At 49.1% G+C, this 21,649-nt stretch overlaps 1 protein-coding gene across 7 annotated transcripts in view; it reads left to right on the top strand.

Moving 5' to 3' along the window:
* The window catches only part of SYNJ1 (synaptojanin 1), a 153,265-nt gene that overhangs the window by 20,485 nt on the left and 111,131 nt on the right, over positions 1-21,649 (top strand). For all 7 annotated transcript variants that reach the window (XM_063956445.1, XM_063956446.1, XM_063956448.1 and 4 more), the window contains exons 3-4: positions 19,126-19,212; positions 20,435-20,702. In XM_063956445.1, coding sequence (XP_063812515.1) covers positions 19,126-19,212; positions 20,435-20,702 — 355 coding nt within the window. The remainder of the gene's footprint in view (positions 1-19,125; positions 19,213-20,434; positions 20,703-21,649) is intronic.

Genomic DNA, 21,649 nt, shown 5'->3' with positions numbered 1-21,649 from the left:
CTAGAAACCCGAAATTACAGTTATGGGTCACTGCTATAGAAGAATAGTTTTGGTTCAATAAACACAAAATAAATCACATATATTACAAAATTATAACTTGAAAAGCACTCCACTGACAATTGCAGCTATTTCAAGACTATTCAAAGATTTAATGTATAACTTTAAAAGGTTCGAATTTGCAATTTCTTATTTTAATTAACTATTAACTACTAGGTGATTCATCGCTCCCTACGGGCGCTCTTCACACCGTCGTAAGGGGCTTCGCCCCGTTAACCCTTGCACACCCTTGTGGGGTGCAATATTTTTATTATATGGAGTATTACCTCCAATCATAATTGTGTGAGTGGTTAAATATTGCACGTACAAAGGGCGTGCGATGGTTAAGGGGTGGAAGCCCCTTGCAACGGCGTGAACAGCGCACGCAGGGCCTGGTGAATTACCTAGTAGGTGCTTTGGTTGGGGGAGTAGGGGGTGCGGGGAAGAGGCGGATGGGATCCTGGGGTGCCACGTGAGGGGCGGTTGCGGTGGTGGCGCAGGTGGGGGAGGGTGCATGGGTGCCGCAGGTGGTGGTCCGGAGGCGGTGGGGGAGGAGCAGTTGCGGGGTTGCCCCGGGTGGAAGAGGGGTGGATGCGGTGGTGTAGCGGGAGGTACGGGTGCGGGGTCGCTGCGGGTGGAGGAGGGGGTCCGGAGCTATCGCGGGCGGTGGAGGGGGGTTGCTTGTGCCGCGGATGGGGCCCGGAGGTACTGCGAGTGGGGGAGGGGAGGGTAATGTTTCTCCTGCTTCTCCTCCTGTCAGCAGCTAAGCTGCTGTCCTCCGTTTGGCAGTGGCTCTCCCAGAGACTCGCACAGCAGCCAGTCACTATTGTTCGCGCCGGTGTCCCAATGCACTGCATTACAGGGAAGAAGATGTACGCAATAAACTACAGCTCCCAGCAGGCCTAAGGGGCGGAATGCTTCAGTGCTAAGGGCTGCTGGGAGCTGTAGTTTATGTAGTGCGTCTACTTCCCTGTAATGCGGCGCGTTGGGACACTGGTGCTAACAATAGTGACTGGCTGGCAGAACTGTGTGACTGGCTGAATCAATGTAACAGGTGAGAGTGCTGTGCAGTGTCAGTGACATTACACACATGCAGCGGCGCCGAAAGCACAAAACCTTTTCTCCCCCTTGGCGCTGGCAGCACAAAGCCTCCTCTCCCCCTCGGCGCCGGCAGCACAAAACCTCCTCTCCCCCCTCCCCTCCCCTGTGTGACATTCAGTGGCCGGGAGGGAGCCAAAGTGGGCGGAGCTAGATGGGAGTAAGGGGCGGAGCTACACGGGACCATGCTGCAGCAGGAGGTTGATCTGCTACCGCTTCGGCCAGCCAGACTTCATTAGATAAGTGCTTGGAAAGAGAGTGAGTGTGTGTGTGTGTATATATATATATATATATATATATATATATATATATATATATATATATATATATATATATATATATATATATATATAGTGTCTGTGTATACTGTATATATGTGTGACTGTGTATGCGTGTAATGTATGTGTGTAAACGGTACTGGAGAGGGGGCATTATGTGTGTAAGCGTCACTGGTATAGGGGGTGTTACGTGTGTAAGCATCACTGGTACAGGGGGCGTTACGTGTGTAAGCGTCTCTGGTACAGGGGGCGTTACGTGTGTAAGCATCACTGGTACAGGGGGCCTTACGTGTCTAAGTGGCACTGGTACAGAGGGCGTTAAGTGTGTAAACGTCACTGCTACAGGGGGCATTATGTGTGTAATTGTCACTGCTACAAGGGGTGTTACTTGTGTAAGCGCCACTGGTACTGGGGGGCGTGACATGTGTAAGCGTCACTGGTTCAGGGGGCATTACATGTGTTAGCGTCTCTGGTACAGGGGGCATTACGTGTGTAAGTGTCTCTACTACAGGGGTCATTATGTGCGCTGTGCATTTGTAAAGTATGCGAGGGTGCAAATTTATAGTTTGCAGGGGGGGCGCCGAACACTCTAGCACCGGCCCAGACTGCACACCCACTGCCCTGCACAGCACTGTCACCTTACATTGATTCAGCATCCATACATTACCCTCCATGATATCACCCTCTCTATCCGCTACATTAACCATCTCGGGGCTTCCAGGCCGTCAGGCCAGGTGCTGTGTTGCGGAGTCAGGGCCTCTGGGAATCTGGGTGCGGCTGTGGTGGGGAGGCACTTCTGTGACATCACATGCAGAGCAGGCTTCGGGGCTCAGAGAGTATGCGGCGCAGGGAGGGCTATGAAAGTCTTCCGCTGCGCCGCTTTCATACACATCTATGCCGGTGGCCGCAGCAGCTTTTGTTCCACCTGCGGCGCGGCTAGGGAGTGGGGATTGTTGATGCCGGAGGGGGCAGGTGGACTGGCAGCAAGACATTGGTGGTCATTCCGAGTTGATCGCTCGCTAGCAGTTTTTAGCAGCCGTGCAAACGCTATGCTGCCGCCCAGTGGGAGTGTATTTTAGCTTAGCAGAAGTGGGAACGAAGGGATCGGAGAGCGGATACAAAAAATTTTTGTGCAGTTTCAGACCTACTCGGCGCTTGTAATCACTTCAGACCATTCAGTTCCTGATTTGACGTCATGAATACGCCCTGCGTTCGGCCAGCCAAGCCTGTGTTTTTCCGAACACTCCCTGAAAACGGTCAGTTGACACCCAGAAACGCCCTCTTCCTGTCAATCACTCTGCGGCTGCCTGTGCGACTGAAAAGCATCATCGCTAGACCCTGTGTAAAACTACATCGCTCGTTGTAATAGTACGCCGCACGTGCGCTGCATACGCATGCAGAGAAGTGCCGAGTTTTTGTCTGATCGCTGCACAGCGAACGAATGCAGCTAGCGATCAACTTGGAATGACCCCATAGGACGCTGCAGTAAAAGGATTGTTTTCCCCCCTATCTACAGCACAGAGACTTGCTGCAGATGGAGTGGCATACCCTCCAGCTGCACCTTTTTGGCAGGTACAGGACCTTTTCTTTATGGTCTGTACCGTTTTTTGACTCTCCAAGCTTCCATTGAAAGTATAGGAAAAGGGGCGTGACCACACTGATGTACCCGTGACCACGCCCCTTTTTCGAATGTGTATCAATGTTTATGTGTAAAGTGTTGGAGGGTATGTTGCTGCAGATGCAGTGGGACTATTTTGGGGTGTGGGTCTGGAGCTGCAGCTCCATCAGTCCCATTGCTAATCCTGCTCTGTGAAAACACAGCAGGCAAAGGGCAGAGCCTCCCATTGAATGTAACCTGTGTGGGAGGGCGTTTCTCGCCCAATCAGCTGTGGGCTGGGTGTGATAGACCTGCCACTAACCCAATGAGAGCTCCTAGCCACGCCCAGCGTTAGAAACCCAGGCACAGAATCACAGGGCTATTATATAGGAGATTTTAATTAACTATACCAACCAGCTCCTGTCATTTTTTTAAACTCCTCCTGTAACATGGCACTTAGGAGGTGATTGGCTGGTACTTTATCTCTCTCTAAGGCCCAGATTTATCAAGCCTTGGAGAGTGGTAAATTGCACGGTGATAAAGTACCAACCAACCAGCTTCTAACTGTCATTTTTCAAACAGAGCCTGTAACATGGCAGTTAGGAGCTGGTTGGTTGGTACTTTCACTGTGCAATTTATCACTCTCCAAGGCTTGATAAATGGGGGTCTAAGGTTTAGTACATAGAGCCCTTAATCACTCTCGCTTCTTTCTGCTGGTCCCTGTCTTTTCTCTCCCCACTCTTCTGTGTCTCTCGCTCTCAGCTGCTTATCACTGCTCAGTGGCGTCCTCCAGCTCTTGACTCTTACCGCATTCAGATCGCAAATGCCGGATCCCACCCGGTAAAAGAAATGTGTCCTTACCGGGTGGGATCCGGCATTTGCTCTCCTTTGCTGGCTTTCCGACCCGGCAATATACCGGGTCGGTTGCCATAGCAGCGGGGGGGGGGGGGGGGGGCGCAGCGGGGGTGGAGGCGGCGCTGGGAGATGAGCTCATCTCCTGCGCCGCCTCTCCCTATGCTGTGAATGGGAACCGTGTCGCATCAACGCGGCTCCCATTCACACTGCACCTGACCCGGTATTCAACCCGGGTATAATCCTTCTTTTATACCGGGTTGAATTACCGGGTCAGACGACCCGCTAATTCTTGGAAAGTGCTTTCACATCGCACACTGACCCGTGTCGACACGGTTATTTATGCGATGTGAAAGGGGTATCTGTTTCACTGTCACTATTTCAACTGCTCTTTTTTAAATCAACTTTATTTAAAATGTCACTGGCCTCTATGCCCTTTTCCAAAATGGCAACTGCAGGTTATTACACACATCCACAAACCCCCAGAAAAATTGAATAAACAGCAGATTTTTATCATTGTATGGGCTGCTCACCTTTCTAAAACATAATGCTGCACAGTTCCATGTTCTTTTTTTATGATATCCATCGAACTGCGGTCTAGCAAACTAATTGATTGATATATTGAGGGCAATTCAGGCCTGATCGCTGCTGTGGGTTTCCGCACAGCGGGCGATCAGATCTGGACTGTGCATGCGTATGCACCGCAATGCGCCGGAGCGTCGCACAACAGCACCTGGCATCGGTGCCTAGCGACGGGATGGTGCGAAAAAAACGATTGCACGGGCGATCGCGAGGTTATTGACAGGAAGTGGCCGTTTGTGGGTGGCAACTGACCGTTTTGCAGGAGTGTCCGGAAAAACGCAGGCGGGCTCGGGCGTTTGGATAGAGGGTGTCTGACGTCGGGTCCGGCCTCGATCACCAGGAATCCATCGCAGCGGCTGGTTAAGTCCTGGGCTGCGCAGAGACTGCACAAACTGATGTGTGTGCAGCTCTACTAAAGAAGCGATCGCACACTTGCACAGGCTTTACCCCTCCCCCTGTAGGCGGCGACTATCTGATCGCAGGGCTGCAAAAAAGGCACCCTAGCAATCAGGTCTGAATTACCCCCATAATACGTTAAAGGACCGTTGAATACCAAAACCGTAAGTATTCAGTAAACTATAGAATTCAAATAGTTGCTGTCTGTTGATGAATATCATGACAGTCCCATTTCACAGGGTTTTGGGATTGTAATCTGTAATTACAGACCATCAAGGTACACATAGGTAGGTTCCTCTTACATTGAGCTGTGAACATTTGGCCTTTGTTCCTCTTTATAATCCATAGCAACATTCAGGGACAACTGCCTGTGTGATGGCTCCACCAAGTGGGTCTGATTCTGATTTTGATAGAAGCAAAAAAAGCAAGTCATGTTGTATCTGGAACAAACAATGTTGCAATGCAAGGGGAGCAAATACATGTATATTTTTTTCTCTGCAGGGTAAATACGGTCTGCTTTTGCATGTAGCCGACAAATTTTAGTCCGCTTTATTTTTACACTGCAATTTAGATTTCAGTTTGGACACTCCTCACCCAAATCTCACTCTCTCTGCACATGTTACATCTGCCCCGCCTGGTTTGCCTAGATGCACAGTTTGCTTTTTTAGCTTTACTTACAAATCAGTAGAGAGGGCCATCGGTGGGTTAACCATTGATGGTGCAATTGAATGATAATATCAATGGTGTAAATCTGTCTGCAAGGGAATCATCAATGGCTTCACCCACCGATGGTCTTCCTTGCTTTTCTATTTACTGGACTCCCGACCAATCAGAGCCTGGGGGGCGGGGCTTCACAAGTGTCGCTATGCTCCGTGACCCTGCACCTTGTAGAAATTCCCGTCTCCGGTCATACCGCCTTTCCAGACGCGTGTGCTTCCTTCAGCGTGCGGAAATAATCTTCCACACCTCAGCTCCCTGCCCAGGCCGCATCCTAGCAGAAACACTACATACACATACTGTATGTTACATCCAGCTGTCTCCATAGAGCAGGGGTGGGGAACCTCCGGCCTGCAAGCCGTATAAGGCCCGCAAAGCCGTTTAGTCCGGCCCACCCGCTTGTGTCAGTGAGACGCCGCCGCTCAGTCCGGGGCAGCGTGTCTCAGCTGTCAGGACTGGGAGGAGAGCGCGGCTATGTCGGGCGGCGGCGTGTAGGACTTTAAACCAGCTGCCGGTTTGTGAGCCAATCAGAGCTCGCGGACCGGCAGCCAATCAGGAGCCGCTGCTGCCGGTCCGCGAGCACTGATTGGCTCACGAACTGGCGGCTGGTTTGAAGTCCTACACGCCGCCGCACGACATAGCAGCGCTCGCCTCCCTGTCCTGACACCCAAGACACGCCGCCGGATGGAGCAGCAGTAAGCAGCATAGTGGGGTGGGGGGGCACTGTGGGCTGCATTTGTATACCTGGCACTGTGGGCGGCATTTGTATACCTGGCACTGTGGGCTGCATTTGTATACCTGGCACTGTGGGGGGCATTTGTATACCTGGCACTGTGGGGGCATTTGTATACCTGGCACTGTGGGGGGCATTTGTATACCTGGCACTGTGGGCGGCATTTGTATACCTGGCACTGTGGGCGGCATTTGTATACCTGGCACTGTGGGCGGCATTTGTATACCTGGCACTGTGGGGTACATTTGTATACCTGGCACTGTGGGGGGCATTTGTATACCTGGCACTGTGGGGGGCATTTGTATACCTGGCACTGTGGGGGGCATTTGTATACCTGGCACTGTGGGCGGCATTTGTATACCTGGCACTGTGGGCGGCATTTGTATACCTGGCACTGTGGGCGGCATTTGTATACCTGGCACTGTGGGCGGCATTTGTATACCTGGCACTGTGGGCGGCATTTGTATACCTGGCACTGTGGGGGCATTTGTATACCTGGCACTGTGGGCGGCATTTGTATACCTGGCACTGTGGGGGACATTTGTATACCTGGCACTGTGGGGGACATTTGTATACCTGGCACTGTGGGCGGCATTTGTATACCTGGCACTGTGGGCGGCATTTGTATACCTGGCACTGTGGGCGGCATTTGTATACCTGGCACTGTGGGCGGCATTTGTATACCTGGCACTGTGGGCGGCATTTGTATACCTGGCACTGTGGGCGGCATTTGTATACCTGGCACTGTGGGCGGCATTTGTATACCTGGCACTGTGGGCGGCATTTGTATACCTGGCACTGTGGGCGGCATTTGTATACCTGGCACTGTGGGCGGCATTTGTATACCTGGCACTGTGGGCGGCATTTGTATACCTGGCACTGTGGGCGGCATTTGTATACCTGGCACTGTGGGCGGCATTTGTATACCTGGCACTGTGGGTGGCATTTGTATACCTGGCACTGTGGGGGCAGTTGTGGATCTGGACAGTGGGGGCAATTGTGGATCTGGCACTGCACTATTGGGGGCATATGTGTATCACGTCCCATTTTAATTGTCCACACCCATTTTTTTGGTGCGCACGCCAGAGGCCAGTAGGTCTGAAATGGGCAGGGTCATTTTTTAAGTTGAGAATTTTTGTATGGCCCCCAAAGGATTTTATGAATATCCAAATGGCCCTTGGTAGAAAAAAGGTTCCCCACCCCTGCCATAGAGGAATTGCAGATCCCAAAACCTTCTACTTACAGTCTTTTCATTTGAAATACATGGAATATTTGCTTGAACACACACACTACTTACCTGGCATGGTCAGATCTCATGCGACTGCGCCGTCCCACCCTGTCCCCCAGTTTTTGATGAGGAGATCCATTCTGCAGATGTGCATAATATAATGTTTAAATATTTTAAAAAATACTTTTTAAACTTTATTAAATAAAATCATTTTTAAAAAACAATGTTATTAACAGTTGTGAAGGGAAAAATCGTCAGTTAAGTGGTTAAAGGTTTGTGCATGTTTGCTATAATTTAGTTTTATGTTTCTAATGCAATTGCATGGTGCTTTTTAGGCTGGTTATTTTTTTTAATGTAGTTTCTGATGAAATGCGCACAGCTTTCAGAGACTAATGCCCTGCAGATTAGACAGCGCTGTTACCTATTAATGTCAGGACTTTGCAGTGAAGGGAATACACGGACGTGTAACATCCTTCTGACATGAGAGCGAGTCGTAATCCTTTCCCTGAGGAGTGAGACGTCGGCGCATCAGGGGAGTCAGTGTGACAGATGGAGGGGAGTGGCAGTCAGTGTGTGTACGTTATACACATAATATAGGGCTGAAACCTATAGCCAATACATACAGGGGAAAGAATCATGGGTTTTTATTAGATTTTGTTATACGTACTGGCAGAGGATGAGAAACCAGAAGATATACCATGCTTCTCGGTTGTGTACCCAGTAGGAAGAAATTGTGACCTGGGGACTTGCTGTGGTTCCAAATGGTGAGCTCAGTCCAGTGAGGAGTTCCCCCATCGCTGGGATCTAGCTGGTATTCCTGAGCGACACACCCACCCCTAGTAGTTACTTTTCCTCCAGTGGGACCAATGGCATACTTGCCTACCTGACCCTCTCCATGAGGGAGAAAATGCTCTGTTCCTGGACTTTCCTGGTAATGTATGATTGCCATCACCTGTGGTGAAACACCTTTCTTATCAATTACCTAGCTCACCACAGGTGATGGCAATCATACATTACCAGGAAAGTCCAGGAACAGAGCATTTTCTCCCTCATGGAGAGGGTCAGGTGGGCAAGATCCTTAATATGTGTGTGTACCCCCCCAATAAAAAAAAATGGGTGTATTAAGGGGATATCCTGCAAATATGATTTGGGGTATGAGAGAGGGTCTTACTTATAGCTGTCTCTAATGTTGGGTCCTGGGGATTAAGTCTATATGCCGCGTGATAAGAATATTGCAACCGCACATTCTGCTTGTGAGGCCAGGTTTATACAAATGGTGAACTCCCTAAGGCCCAAGACGTTTTTTAACATCTGTTTAACGTTTCTCTTTTCTCTGTAGACAGATGGACTGGATTGCGTTGTCACTCTGTTACAGTCTTTGGTGTTCCAGCTTAGAGTGATAACATCTCAGTATGAGAGGTCACCAAGCAAAGGTCCATGGCGGAACGTTGTGTGGGCAGAATACAGCCTGACCGGTCACTGGGAACTGTATATCTCTGGCTCCCAGCTAATGCACATACTGCACTCACAGCAAAGCACAAGCAACAGGTGCACTGAACGCTGTCCTCAGCCACATACACTGCACACATATGGCCCTTGCAATGGCTGCTTTCCTGTACGGCTTGGTGACCTTTAGGGTTCAGCTACAGAAGTTTCGCACTTCCTGCTTCTGGCAGGCTGTTACATTCCCCCCCCAATGTATTTGAGATAGCTTTGCAGCCAATGTTTTTTTTGCTGGGACTTGTAGTTCCATCACTGCTGGTGATACCCAATTTTTACAAGGCTGCATGCCCTCATGGGGTTGTTTCCATTGCCCCCGGGCTGAAACTTTCGGCTGCACTGCAGTCTCCCTGACACCCGTGGTGCACCCGCCCTTACCCCCCGTGTACTCCTGGAGGGGCCTGCACAGCACGCCACGTTTATCACTGCCCAGACAGAAACACATGCCGTTGTGGCTGCATTATAATGATTCAGGAATAAGGTGTTTATTGCTTCCTCGGAGACGGTGTTTACATGTTACCTACCTGCCAGTCCTCCTTGCTATGATAACGCAAACTGTGCGCTGTGAGCAGACTATTGGGGTTTACATTTGGCTTCTCTGCTGACATCCTTTCCTGTTGATATAAAAGCGGGATGGAGTCGCTGTACAGTACACACAATGTATTACATTACACTTTTTGTATATACCTTACTTATGCAATCTGGAGGAAGGTTATTCATATTGACAGTAGCTGCGGGGTTGCACGCCCTATAAAATAGTCTAGTATCGGTCATAGGGCCTAATTCATATCTGATCGCTGGCCTGCGTTTTTTGCTGCCCTGCGATCAGATAGTCGCCGCCGACAGGGGGAGTGTATTTTTGCTGTGCAGGTGTGCGTTCCTATGTTTTGCAGAGCTGCACAAAAATCAGTTTGTGCAGTCTCTACATAGCCCAGGACTTACTTATCTAGTGCAATAGAATCCTGTTGATCAGGGGCCGGAGCTGACGTCAGACACCCTCCTTGAAAACGCTTCAGCCCGCATGCATTTTTCCGGACAGTCCCTGAAAACGGTCATTTGCCACCCACAAACGGCGTCTCCCTGTCAATCTCCTTTGCGAACGCTCTTGTGAATGGATCATTCGCACCATCCCGTCGCTGACTGGCAATGCCCGTTGTAGCCGCCTGACGCACCAGCGCATTATGGCGCATACACATGCGCAGTTCGGATCTGATTGCCCGCTGTACGAAAATACACAGCAGCGATCAGATCTGAATTAGGCCCTCAGATAACTTTGAAAGAAACCTGTATTACAGGCACTCGGGGAGAAGCGGAAAATACCCCAGCACCATTGTCCTGGAGGCAGCAGTCTCTGACTGCGAGCTATAATTAATATTGCTGCATACTTTTGGTTTGTATCAGCGCCTGCCTATTGTTTTTATTTTACAGGACACAGCTCATGGCAGATATGAGCCACTTATTGGCGTACCCATAGTTTGTGGGGGGGTGCCACTGCTATGGGACCTAGAGGCTTAAGGGCCCCAGTTCACTTGCATCCAGGTCATATAATTGTCTACAATAGTCAATATGAACCGGGGCACTACAGTATGGCATTATATGTACTGGGGCCTCTGCATGGCATAATGTGAACTGGGGCACTACTATGATTTATAAAATAAACAGCTGCTGCGGGAGGTGGTTCTCTAAAAGTATTGAGAAAGGGACCCCTTCAAAATTATTATATGGGGTCCACAAAGTTGTGGCTATGTCCCTTGAGCCACACAAACCCGTCTTGTCTGCCAATTTTTATTGCCAGTAGCCTCTGACTAACTCTGGCTAACTGTATGTGTCTCCCAAATGTAATTTCTCTAACGTCCTAGTGGATGCTGGGGACTCCGTAAGGACCATGGGGAATAGACGGGCTCCGCAGGAGACTGGGCACTCTAAAGAAAGATTTAGTACTACCTGGTGTGCTCTGGCTCCTCCCTCTATGCCCCTCCTCCAGACCTCAGTTAGAATCTGTGCCCGGCCAGAGCTGGGTGCTTTTAGTGAGCTCTCCTGAGCTTGCTAGTAAGAAAGTATTTTAGTTAGGTTTTTTTTTATTTTCAGAGAGCTTCTGCTGGCAACAGACTCTCTGCTACGTGGGACCGAGGGGAGAGAAGCAAACCTACTAACTGCGGCTAGGTTGCGCTTCTTAGGCTACTGGACACCATTAGCTCCAGAGGGATCGAACACAGGAACTGACCTTGTCGTCCGTTCCCGGAGCCGCGCCGCCGTCCCCCTCGCAGAGCCAGAAGTCAGAAGCCGGCAGAAGCAAGAAGACATCGAAATCGGCGGCAGAAGACTCCTGTCTTCACATGAGGTAGCGCACAGCACTGCAGCTGTGCGCCATTGCGCCCACACTACCCACACACTCCGGTCACTGTAGGGTGCAGGGCGCAGGAGGGGGCGCTCTGGGCAGCAATTAGGATACCTCTTGGCAAAAATACACATATATACAGCTGGGCACTGTATATATGTACGAGACCCGGGACAGAAGCCCGCCGCTGAGGGGGCGGGGCCTTCTTCCTCAGCACTAACCAGCACCATTTTCTCTTCACAGCTCCGCTGAGAGGAAGCTCCCCAGGCTCTCCCCTGCAGTATCAAGGTAGAAAAAGGGTAAAAAGAGAGGGGGGGCACATAAATTTAGGCGCAAATTATCATAAACAGCAGCTACTGGGTAAACACTAAGTTACTGTGTAATCCCTGGGTTATATAGCGCTGGGGTGTGTGCTGGCATACTCTCTCTCTGTCTCCCCAAAAGGCCTTGTGGGGTCCTGCCCTCAATTAGAGCATTCCCTGTGTGTGTGCGGTGTGTCGGTACGTTTGTGTCGACATGTTTGACGAGGACGGTTACGTGGAGGCAGAACAAGTGCAAGTGACTGTGGTGTCGCCGCCGACGGCGCCGACACCTGATTGGATGAATATGTGGAAGGTGTTAAATGATAACGTAAGCTCCTTGCAAAAAAGGTTGGATAATCAGTCAGGGTCTCAACCCGTGTCTGATTCTGCAGCTCAGAGGCCGTCAGGGTCTCAAAAGCGCCCACTATCCCAGTTGGTTGACACAGATGTCGACACAGATTCTGACTCCAGTGTCGATGGCGATGAGGCAAAGTTGCAGCATAAAATGACTAAAGCCATCCGATACATGATTATAGCAATGAAGGATGTATTGCACATATCGGAGGAAAACCCTGTCCCTGACAAAAGGGTGTATATGTATGGGGAGAAAAAGGAAGAGGTGACTTTTCCCCCTTCACATGAGTTAAATGAATTATGTGAAAAAGCATGGGATTCCCCCGATAAGAAAGTGCTGATTTCCAAAAGGTTACTTATGGCGTACAATTTCCCGCCAACGGACAGGATGCGCTGGGAATCCTCCCCTAGGGTAGATAAAGCTCTGACACGCTTATCTAAAAAGGTTGCCCTGCCGTCACAGGATACGGCCGCCCTAAAGGATCCTGCAGATAGGAAGCAGGAAAGTATCCTGAAGTCTGTTTATGCACACTCAGGTACTATACTGAGGCCGGCTATTGCGTCGGCCTGGATGTGTAGTGCTGTAGCAGCATGGACAGATAATCTGTCTGAGGAAATGGACACCTTAGACAAGGATACCATTTTACTGACCCTGGGGCATATAAAAGACGCTGTCCTATATATGAGGGATGCCCAGAGGGACATTTGCCTACTGGGCTCTAGAATAAATGCAATGTCAATTTCTGCCAGAAGGGTCCTGTGGACTTGGCAATGGACAGGTGATGCCGACTCCAAAAAGCACATGGAGGTGTTACCTTACAAGGGTGAGGAATTGTTTGGGGACGGTCTCTCGGACCTAGTTTCCACAGCTAAGGCTGGGAAGTCAAACTTTTTGCCATATATTCCCTCACAGCCTAAGAAAGCACCGTATTACCAAATGCAGTCCTTTCGATCACAGAGAAGCAAGAAGGTCAGAGGTACGTCCTTTCTGGCCAGAGGCAGGGCTAGAGGAAAGAAGCTGCACCATTCAGCTAGTTCCCAGGAACAGAAGTCCTCCCCGGCTTCCACTAAATCCAACGCATGACGCTGGGGCTCCACAGGAGCCAGGAGCGGTGGGGGCGCGTCTCCGAAATTTCAGCCACCAGTGGGTTCGCTCACAGGTGGATCCCTGGGCTATACAGTTTGTGTCTCAGGGATACAAGTTGGAATTCGAAGTGATGCCCCCTCACCGTAACCTCAAATCGGCCCTGCCAGCTTCCCCCATAGAAAGGGAAGTAGTGTTAGCGGCAATTCACAAGTTATATCTCCAGCAGGTGGTGGTAAAGGTTCCCCTCCTTCAACAAGGAAGAGGATACTATTCCACAATGTTTGTGGTACCGAAACCGGACGGTTCGGTCAGACCCATATTGAATTTAAAATCCCTGAACATTTATCTGAAAAGATTCAAGTTCAAAATGGAATCGCTCAGAGCGGTCATTGCAAGCCTGGAAGAGGGGGATTTTATGGTGTCTCTGGACATCAAGGATGCGTACTTGCATGTCCCCATTTATCCACCTCATCAGGAATACCTCAGGTTTGTGGTACAGGACTGTCATTACCAATTCCAGACGTTGCCGTTTGGCCTGTCCACGGCACCGAGAATATTTACCAAGGTGATGGCGGAAATGATGGTGCTCCTTCGGAAGCAAGGGGTTACGATTATCCCATACTTGGACGATCTCCTCATAAAGGCGAGGTCCAGGGAGCGGTTGCTGATCAGCGTAGCACTCTCTCAGGAAGTGTTGCAACAGCACGGCTGGATTCTGAATATTCCAAAGTCGCAGCTGATTCCTACGACGCGTCTGCCCTTCCTGGGCATGATTCTGGACACAAACCAGAAAAAGGTGTTTCTCCTGGAGGAGAAGGCTCAGGAGCTCGTGACTCTGGTCAGAGGCCTCCTAAAACCAAAACAGGTATCGGTGTATCACTGCACACGAGTCCTGGGAAAGATGGTGGCGTTATACGAAGCCATTCCCTTCAGCAGGTTCCATGCGAGGATCTTTCAGTGGGATCTGTTGAACAAGTGGTCCGGATCGCATCTTCAGATGCATCGGCTGATCACCCTGTCCCCCAGGGCCAGGGTGTCTCTTCTGTGGTGGCTGCAAAGTGCTCACCTCCTCGAGGGCCGCAGGTTCGGCATACCGGACTGGGTCCTGGTGACCACGGATGCAAGCCTCCGAGGATGGGGGGCAGTCACTCAAGGAAGAAACTTCCAGGGGCTGTGGTCAAGTCAGGAGACTTGTCTGCACATCAATATCCTGGAACTAAGGGCCATATACAACGCCCTGAGTCAAGCGGAGCCTCTGCTTCGAAACCAACCAGTGCTGATTCAGTCAGACAACATCACGGCAGTGGCCCATGTGAACCGCCAGGGCGGCACAAGAAGCAGGGTGGCAATGGCAGAAGCCACCAGGATTCTTCAATGGGCGGAGAATCCCGTCTCAACAAAAGCTAAAAAGATATTGCGCCAGGTCAAGGGACACTCAGGCGATAGCTGTGGACGCACTAGTAACACCGTGGGTGTTCCAGTCAGTCTATGTGTTTCCTCCTCTTCCTCTCATACCAAAGGTGCTGAGAATTGTAAGAAAAAGAGGAGTGAGAACAATACTCATTGTTCCGGATTGGCCAAGAAGGACTTGGTACCCGGAATTGCAAGAAATGCTCACAGAGGACCCGTGGCCTCTGCCTCTCAGACAGGACCTGTTACAACAAGGGCCCTGTCTGTTCCAAGACTTACCGCGGCTGCGTTTAACGGCATGGCGGTTGAACGCCGGATCCTTGCGGAAAAAGGCATTCCGGATGAAGTTATTCCTACGCTGATAAAGGCTAGGAAGGATGTGACAGCAAAGCATTATCACCGTATATGGCGAAAATATGTTGCTTGGTGTGAGGCCAGGAAGGCCCCTACAGAGGAATTCCAGCTGGGTCGATTCCTGCACTTCCTACAGTCAGGAGTGACTATGGGCCTGAAATTAGGGTCCATAAAGGTCCAGATTTCGGCCCTATCCATTTTCTTCCAAAAAGAACTGGCTTCACTGCCTGAGGTCCAGACGTTTGTTAAGGGAGTGCGGCATATTCAGCCCCCTTTTGTGCCACCAGTGGCACCTTGGGATCTTAACGTGGTGTTGAGTTTCCTGAAATCCCACTGGTGTGAGCCACTTAAGACCGTGGAGCTAAAGTATCTCACGTGGAAAGTGGTCATGCTGTTGGCCTTAGCTTCGGCTAGGCGTGTGTCAGAATTGGCGGCTTTGTCATGTAAAAGCCCCTATCTGGTTTTCCATATGGATAGGGCAGAATTGCGGACTCGTCCGCAATTTCTGCCAAAGGTGGTGTCATCCTTTCATTTGAACCAACCTATTGTGGTGCCTGCGGCTACTGGTGGCTTGGAGGATTCCAAGTTGCTTGACGTAGTCCGGGCTTTGAAGATTTATGTGACCAGAACGGCTGGAGTCAGGAAGACTGACTCGCTGTTTGTCCTGTATGCATCCAACAAGCTGGGTGCTCCTGCTTCAAAGCAAACTATTGCTCGCTGGATCTGTGGCACGATTCAGCAGGCTCATTCTGCGGCTGGATTGCCGCATCCAAAATCAGTGAAAGCCCATTCCACAAGAAAGGTGGGCTCTTCTTGGGCGGCTGCCCGAAGGGTTCTCGGCATTACAGCTTTGCCGAGCTGCTACTTGGTCGGGTTCAAACACATTTGCAAAGTTCTACAAGTTTGATACCCTGGCTGAGGAGGACCTTGAGTTTGCCCATTCGGTGCTGCAGAGTCATCCGCACTCTCCCGCCCGTTTGGGAGCTTTGGTATAATCCCCATGGTCCTTACGGAGTCCCCAGCATCCACTAGGACGTTAGAGAAAATAAGATTTTACTCACCGGTAAATCTATTTCTCGTAGTCCGTAGTGGATGCTGGGCGCCCGTCCCAAGTGCGGACTTTCTGCAATACGTGTATATAGTTATTGCTTACTAAAGGGTTATGTTATGTGGCATCAGTTGAGTGATGCTTGTTTGTTGTTCATACTGTTAACTGGGTAAGTTTATCTCGAGTTATTCGGTGTGATTGGTGTGGCTGGTATGAGTCTTACCCTGGATTCCAAAATCCTTTCCTTGTAATGTCAGCTCTTCCGGGCACAGTTTCCTTAACTGAGGTCTGGAGGAGGGGCATAGAGGGAGGAGCCAGTGCACACCAGGTAGTACTAAATCTTTCTTTAGAGTTCCCAGTCTCCTGCGGAGCCCGTCTATTCCCCATGGTCCTTACGGAGTCCCCAGCATCCACTACGGACTACGAGAAATAGATTTACCGGTGAGTACAATCTTATTTTCCTCTACCACCTCTGCTGGAAGACTATTCCTCCTATCTACTACCCTTCCATAAAGTAATGTTTCTCAGGCTTCATGTCATCTTGTCATACTTCTCTTCCTCTGTAAAATCATTGGTTGAAAACTACCCCTGTAATCTCCTATCTCTCCTGACCATATTTTACATATAATGCAGGGATAGCTCATTTAAAGCTGAACTCCTGGCTATCTTTGGCAATGCTGCATGTTTTCCATTATAGAAGAGTGCGTGACAGGCAGCGTGGCATCAAGGACCAATAGGAGGCCACAGGGCAGTTTTGTGGGATGAGAAATGGAGGTTACGGTGATGGAATTGTATTTATTACCCTGCCCAGGAATGCAGCTTCAGTATTGCTTCTTTCCTATTCCTGATCTCTGTAACTGTTACTTACCAAAAACTTGTGCAGGCACAGTTTGACACTACAGACTTGCAGTGCAGATAATGGGGGGTCATTCCGAGTTGATCGCTCGCTAGCAATTTTTTACTGTGCTGCGATCAGATAGTCGCCGCCTATGAAGGAGTGTATTTTCGCTTTGCAAGTGTGCGAACGCTTTTGCAGCTGACGGCACAAAAGTTTTTTGCAGTTTCTGAGTAGCTTTGGACTTACTCAGCCGCTGCGATCACTTCAGCCTGTCCGGTCCCAGAATTGACGTCAGACACCCGCCCTGCAAACGCTTGGACACGCCTGCGTTTTTCCAAACACTCCCAGAAAACGGTCAGTTGACACCCACAAACGCCTTCTTTCTGTCAATCACCTTGCGATCGGCTGTGCGAATGGATTCTTCGTTAAATCCATCGCCCAGCACCTGTCCTCTTTGCACCCGTACGACGCGCCTGTGCATTGCGGTGCATACCCTTGCGCAGTTTTGACGAGATTCAACCTGATCGCAGCGCTGCAAAAAAGTTGCTGCGAGCGATCAACTCGGAATGACCCCCAATGTCTGGATTGAATCATACACATCATGGGTTATAGGCCCTACACATTGGGCGATAATATTCAAAGATATGAACGATCTCGTTCATTAATGAACGAGATACCGTTCATATCTTTGAGTGTGGAGGCACCAGCAATGAGCAATGCGCGGCCCCGCGCTCGTTCATCGCTGGTGCCCCGTCGCCTGTGCCTGCAGGCCAATGTGGACGATCTCGTCCATATTTGCCTGCACTTCTATGGAGCCGGGTGACGGGGGGAGTGAAGAAACTTCACTCCCCCCATCACTACCGGGTTGCCCGTCGGCCGTATCCGCCGTCGGGCAGCTTGGCGGCGGATCGATCAATGTGTAGGGCCCTTTAGTCTATTGAGGTCCTAGTAACTCTATCAGTTCTTGCAATCGGCTTTCTCACTTGTCTCCGATCCCATTAGGACACTGTCCTAAGTATGGCTACACATCAGAACGGCTTGGCCTCCATTCCCCCGATTTTGACGCGTTGTACTATCGATTTTATGGAAAGTGCAGAATCGTACTTGTTTTGACAACGATTCCGATCCGATGCACCCCCCCTGCCGCTCGTATGTCGGATTGGAAATTTTACCTACCGCAGTAAAGATTCTCAATCCGACCTTCGATTGGGTGCCGATCGTGTGTGTGTTTGCATCTCCAATCATCGTGCGACCCGCCTTTTTGAAATTTCAAAGGCCAATCTGCAAGGCGGTCGCATGGTGTACTGTGCAACACGCGATGCACCAAATCCGACCGTCTAACGACCATCGGAATCGGATAGGGATCGTTTGACAATCGTTTGACACAAATGCAACCGTTTTTAACAAATCGTGAGCCTGGGACTGCCCGAGAGCACGATCGTGGTCGTTCTGGTGAGTAGCCACCCTAATGGGCCCTACACACTGGCCGACATGACTGCACGATATGAATGATCTCGTTCATTAATGAACGAGATACCGTTCATATCGTGCAGTGTGGAGGCTCGAGCGATGAACGATACGCGGCCCCGCGCTCGTTCATCACTGGTCCCCCGTCGGCTGTACATGCAGGCCAATATGGACGATCTCGTCCATATTTGCCTGCACTTCAATGCAGCCGGGTGACGGGGGGAGTGAAGAAACTTCACTCCCCCCGTCACTGCCCCCCCGCCGCCGGGTCGCCCGTCGGCCGTATCCGCCGTCGGGCAGCTCGGCGGCGGATCGGCCAGTGTGTAGGGCCTATAAGACTGTTGGAGCACCATCTGCCTGTAATAGAGTGGGGAGGTGATACTAACAGATCTGCAGTAGAACATCAGGGTAACATAATTTAACCTTCAGTATTCATATCAGGAAAACTGACCTTTTGTGATGTAGTTCTCTGTTCAGAGCCTTTTATACAGACTTGGCAGTGGACTAGCAGTAATCAGATTCTGATATGTGAGTGTGTGTACCCCTTACAGTTCTGTGAATGAGCATTAAACATACAGGTACAGTATAGGGTCTATACAGAAACTTATTATCCGGGAAGATAAACAGGATGGGGGAAAAAAATAATTTTATTCCTGCAGATACTGTAAGGAGCACAACCAGGGGAATTGTGGGAAAATATCGGGATCGTTTTAAAATGCATTTTGAGTACATTTAAGGCACTGTACTTCAAATCATGGAACAAAAACCCTCATCTGGTAAGCCCCAAGCATTCCATGTAGTTAATACCATACTTGTATTTTATTCAAATGTATTTGACGTTATCTCCATTGTAATGGTATATTTTTACTGTAGACCTGCATGCAATTAATTCTGTTCTTGTCTCTTTCAGCCTCAGCAGAAAAGGAAGCTATAAAGAGCACATTCAGCAAAGTATTAGATGCCTACGGCCTTCTGGGTGTTCTGCGGCTAAATCTTGGTAAGACCGGTTGCTAGAAAAGACTCTAAATGTGGAATAGTTGCCAACATTTCTATATTTTTTTTGTTTAGTCTTCCCTTAAAATATAGTGTACTTTCTTCACAAAGTGCACTATATTCTATCTCATCATGTGTCACGTTCTTGAGAAATCCACCTTCTGTGGCCTGTGCTCTAAGCTGAGGGTACAAGGGGTAGTACTGTACTTATACAGTTCCGCGCGGTGGGTAATCGGTTTCCAGGCGTTCGCCCCAGCTGCCCACTATAATATCTCAATCTAGTATAGCATATGAAAGGTTAGTCCCCACTCTCCTTCCCAAAGAAACCGTCAATTACCTTAAGCTGCTGGGACAATGAGGTGAGATACAGTTCTAAGCCATGGACATGAAGTACCACTTTGCTGCCAGTAACATCGCTAGTTGTCCCTCGCAGCTGAACATTGGGGGTCATTCCGAGTTGTTCGCTCGCAAGCTGCTTTTAGCAGCTTTGCACACGCTAAGCCGCCGCCTACTGGGAGTGAATCTTAGCTTATCAAAATTGCGAACGAAAGATTAGCAGAATTGCGAATAGACACTTCTTAGCAGTTTCTGAGTAGCTCCACACTTACTCGGCATCTGCGATCAGTTCAGTAAGTGTTGTTCCTGGTTTGACGTCACAAACACACCCAGCGTTCGCCCAGACACTCCTCCGTTTCTCTAGCCACTCACGCATTTTTCCCAGAAACGGTAGCGTTTTTTCACACACACCCATAAAACGGCCAGTTTCCGCCCAGAAACACCCACTTCCTGTCAATCACACTACGATCACCAGAACGAAGAAAAAAACTTGTAATGCCGTGAGTAAAATACCTAACTGCATAGCAAATTTACTTGGCGCAGTCGCACTGCGGACATTGCGAATGCGCATTAGCGACTAATCGATCCGTTGCGAGAAAAAAATAACGAGCGAACAACTCAGAATGACCCCTAATTTGGAGACTTCATTATCCCCCTAAAAGCTAAATTCAACCAACCCTTTCTAATAGAGTACTAGTGGCACCATATACGTAAAGGATGGTCATAGTCCATGGCCAGTAAACTCAGATGATTAATACATCTGCTCTTTATCACGACTAGCTACTAAGCTGCTGGGTTTATGTAGACAGTTGTGGTGTTTTACCTAACGTGCCTTAGGTTTTATAGTAATACCGCACTGGGTGAGTTGATTCTTTTCTGTTATCTTCTAGGGGACACAATGTCACATTATCTAGTGTTGGTAACCGGCTGTATGTCTGTGGGAAAGATTCAGGACTCTGAAGTTTTCCGTGTAACCTCCACCGAGTTTATTTCCTTGAGAACGGATCCAACAGATGAAGATCGTATATCCGAAGTCCGCAAGGTTCTAAACTCGGGCAGCTTCTACTTTGCATGGTCTTCTAGTGGGATTAGTCTAGACCTCAGCCTCAACGCTCACCGCAGTACGCAGGAGCAAAGAACCGACAACCGTTTTTTCTGGTAGGTCCATCGTGATTTTTACCTTCATGATTCCTCCAGAAAAATTGCTAAAGTAAATTGCTACTAAAGTGAAAGAATTATTGCAAAGATATGTGAGATTTAAAGTATGTATAAGTTTGTGCTCCCTTAGCTATTTTGCGTGTTTTGCTATAGCTCAGATTGAAAAGAAGTTAACACTAGTTGTGTACAGTACATAGTTAATATAACGTATTTCTATACATTTACTGTGTGTTTGAGATTATGGGCAAATTTTTTCAAATTTTTATGTTAGTTATTGCAAAAATAAATATCTTTTATAGGACATACACCCTAGGCGATAATAGTAAACGACGTTGCTCATTTTGCCCTTCCTGGGCGATGTCGTTTACTATATTGGCCAGTGTGTATGCTGCCGCTGAGCGATGCGCAGCCCTGTGGGTCGTTAACTACCCTTGCTGTCATCCGTGCTTGCAGTACAATTTGGATTTTCTTCCAAAAGCTGAATGCACAGCCTGGCCGTGGCGTGACGTTACTGAGCGATATCGTCATATCGCTTAGTGTTGTGACAATGTTTTCAATCATATGCGCAATAAAACCTGGAGTGCAGCTATAAAGAGTGCAAAAAGAGGTGTACCCCACACTTCAAGAAATACAGTATATATAGAGAAAATTTGCACACATGGAAATAGCGCTCACCAAATACCATGCAGTTTCGTTTGACTCTTGTGAACTGGCTGAATGGTATCCCATCCAGCCAGTTTGCATGATGTTGACTTGTTCTATCAATGAAACTGTTGGAATCTGTTTTCTTCCTAAAGATTTTGGAATGAACTTCTCCATTGAGGATATAAATACTCAAGTCCAAGAAGGACACTTCATTCTGACTTTGCGTAAAAGTGAATTTGATGTCCATATTGTTCAGATTAAGACTATCACAAAATGAACGTAGTGACTCCTCGTCACCACGC

The sequence above is a fragment of the Pseudophryne corroboree genome, chromosome 2 (assembly GCF_028390025.1).
Source record: "Pseudophryne corroboree isolate aPseCor3 chromosome 2, aPseCor3.hap2, whole genome shotgun sequence".
In the NCBI taxonomy this organism is placed as follows: Eukaryota; Metazoa; Chordata; class Amphibia; order Anura; family Myobatrachidae; genus Pseudophryne; species Pseudophryne corroboree.
The sequence above is the reverse complement of the archived record's forward strand: the minus strand, read 5'-3'. Positions and strand labels throughout refer to the sequence as shown.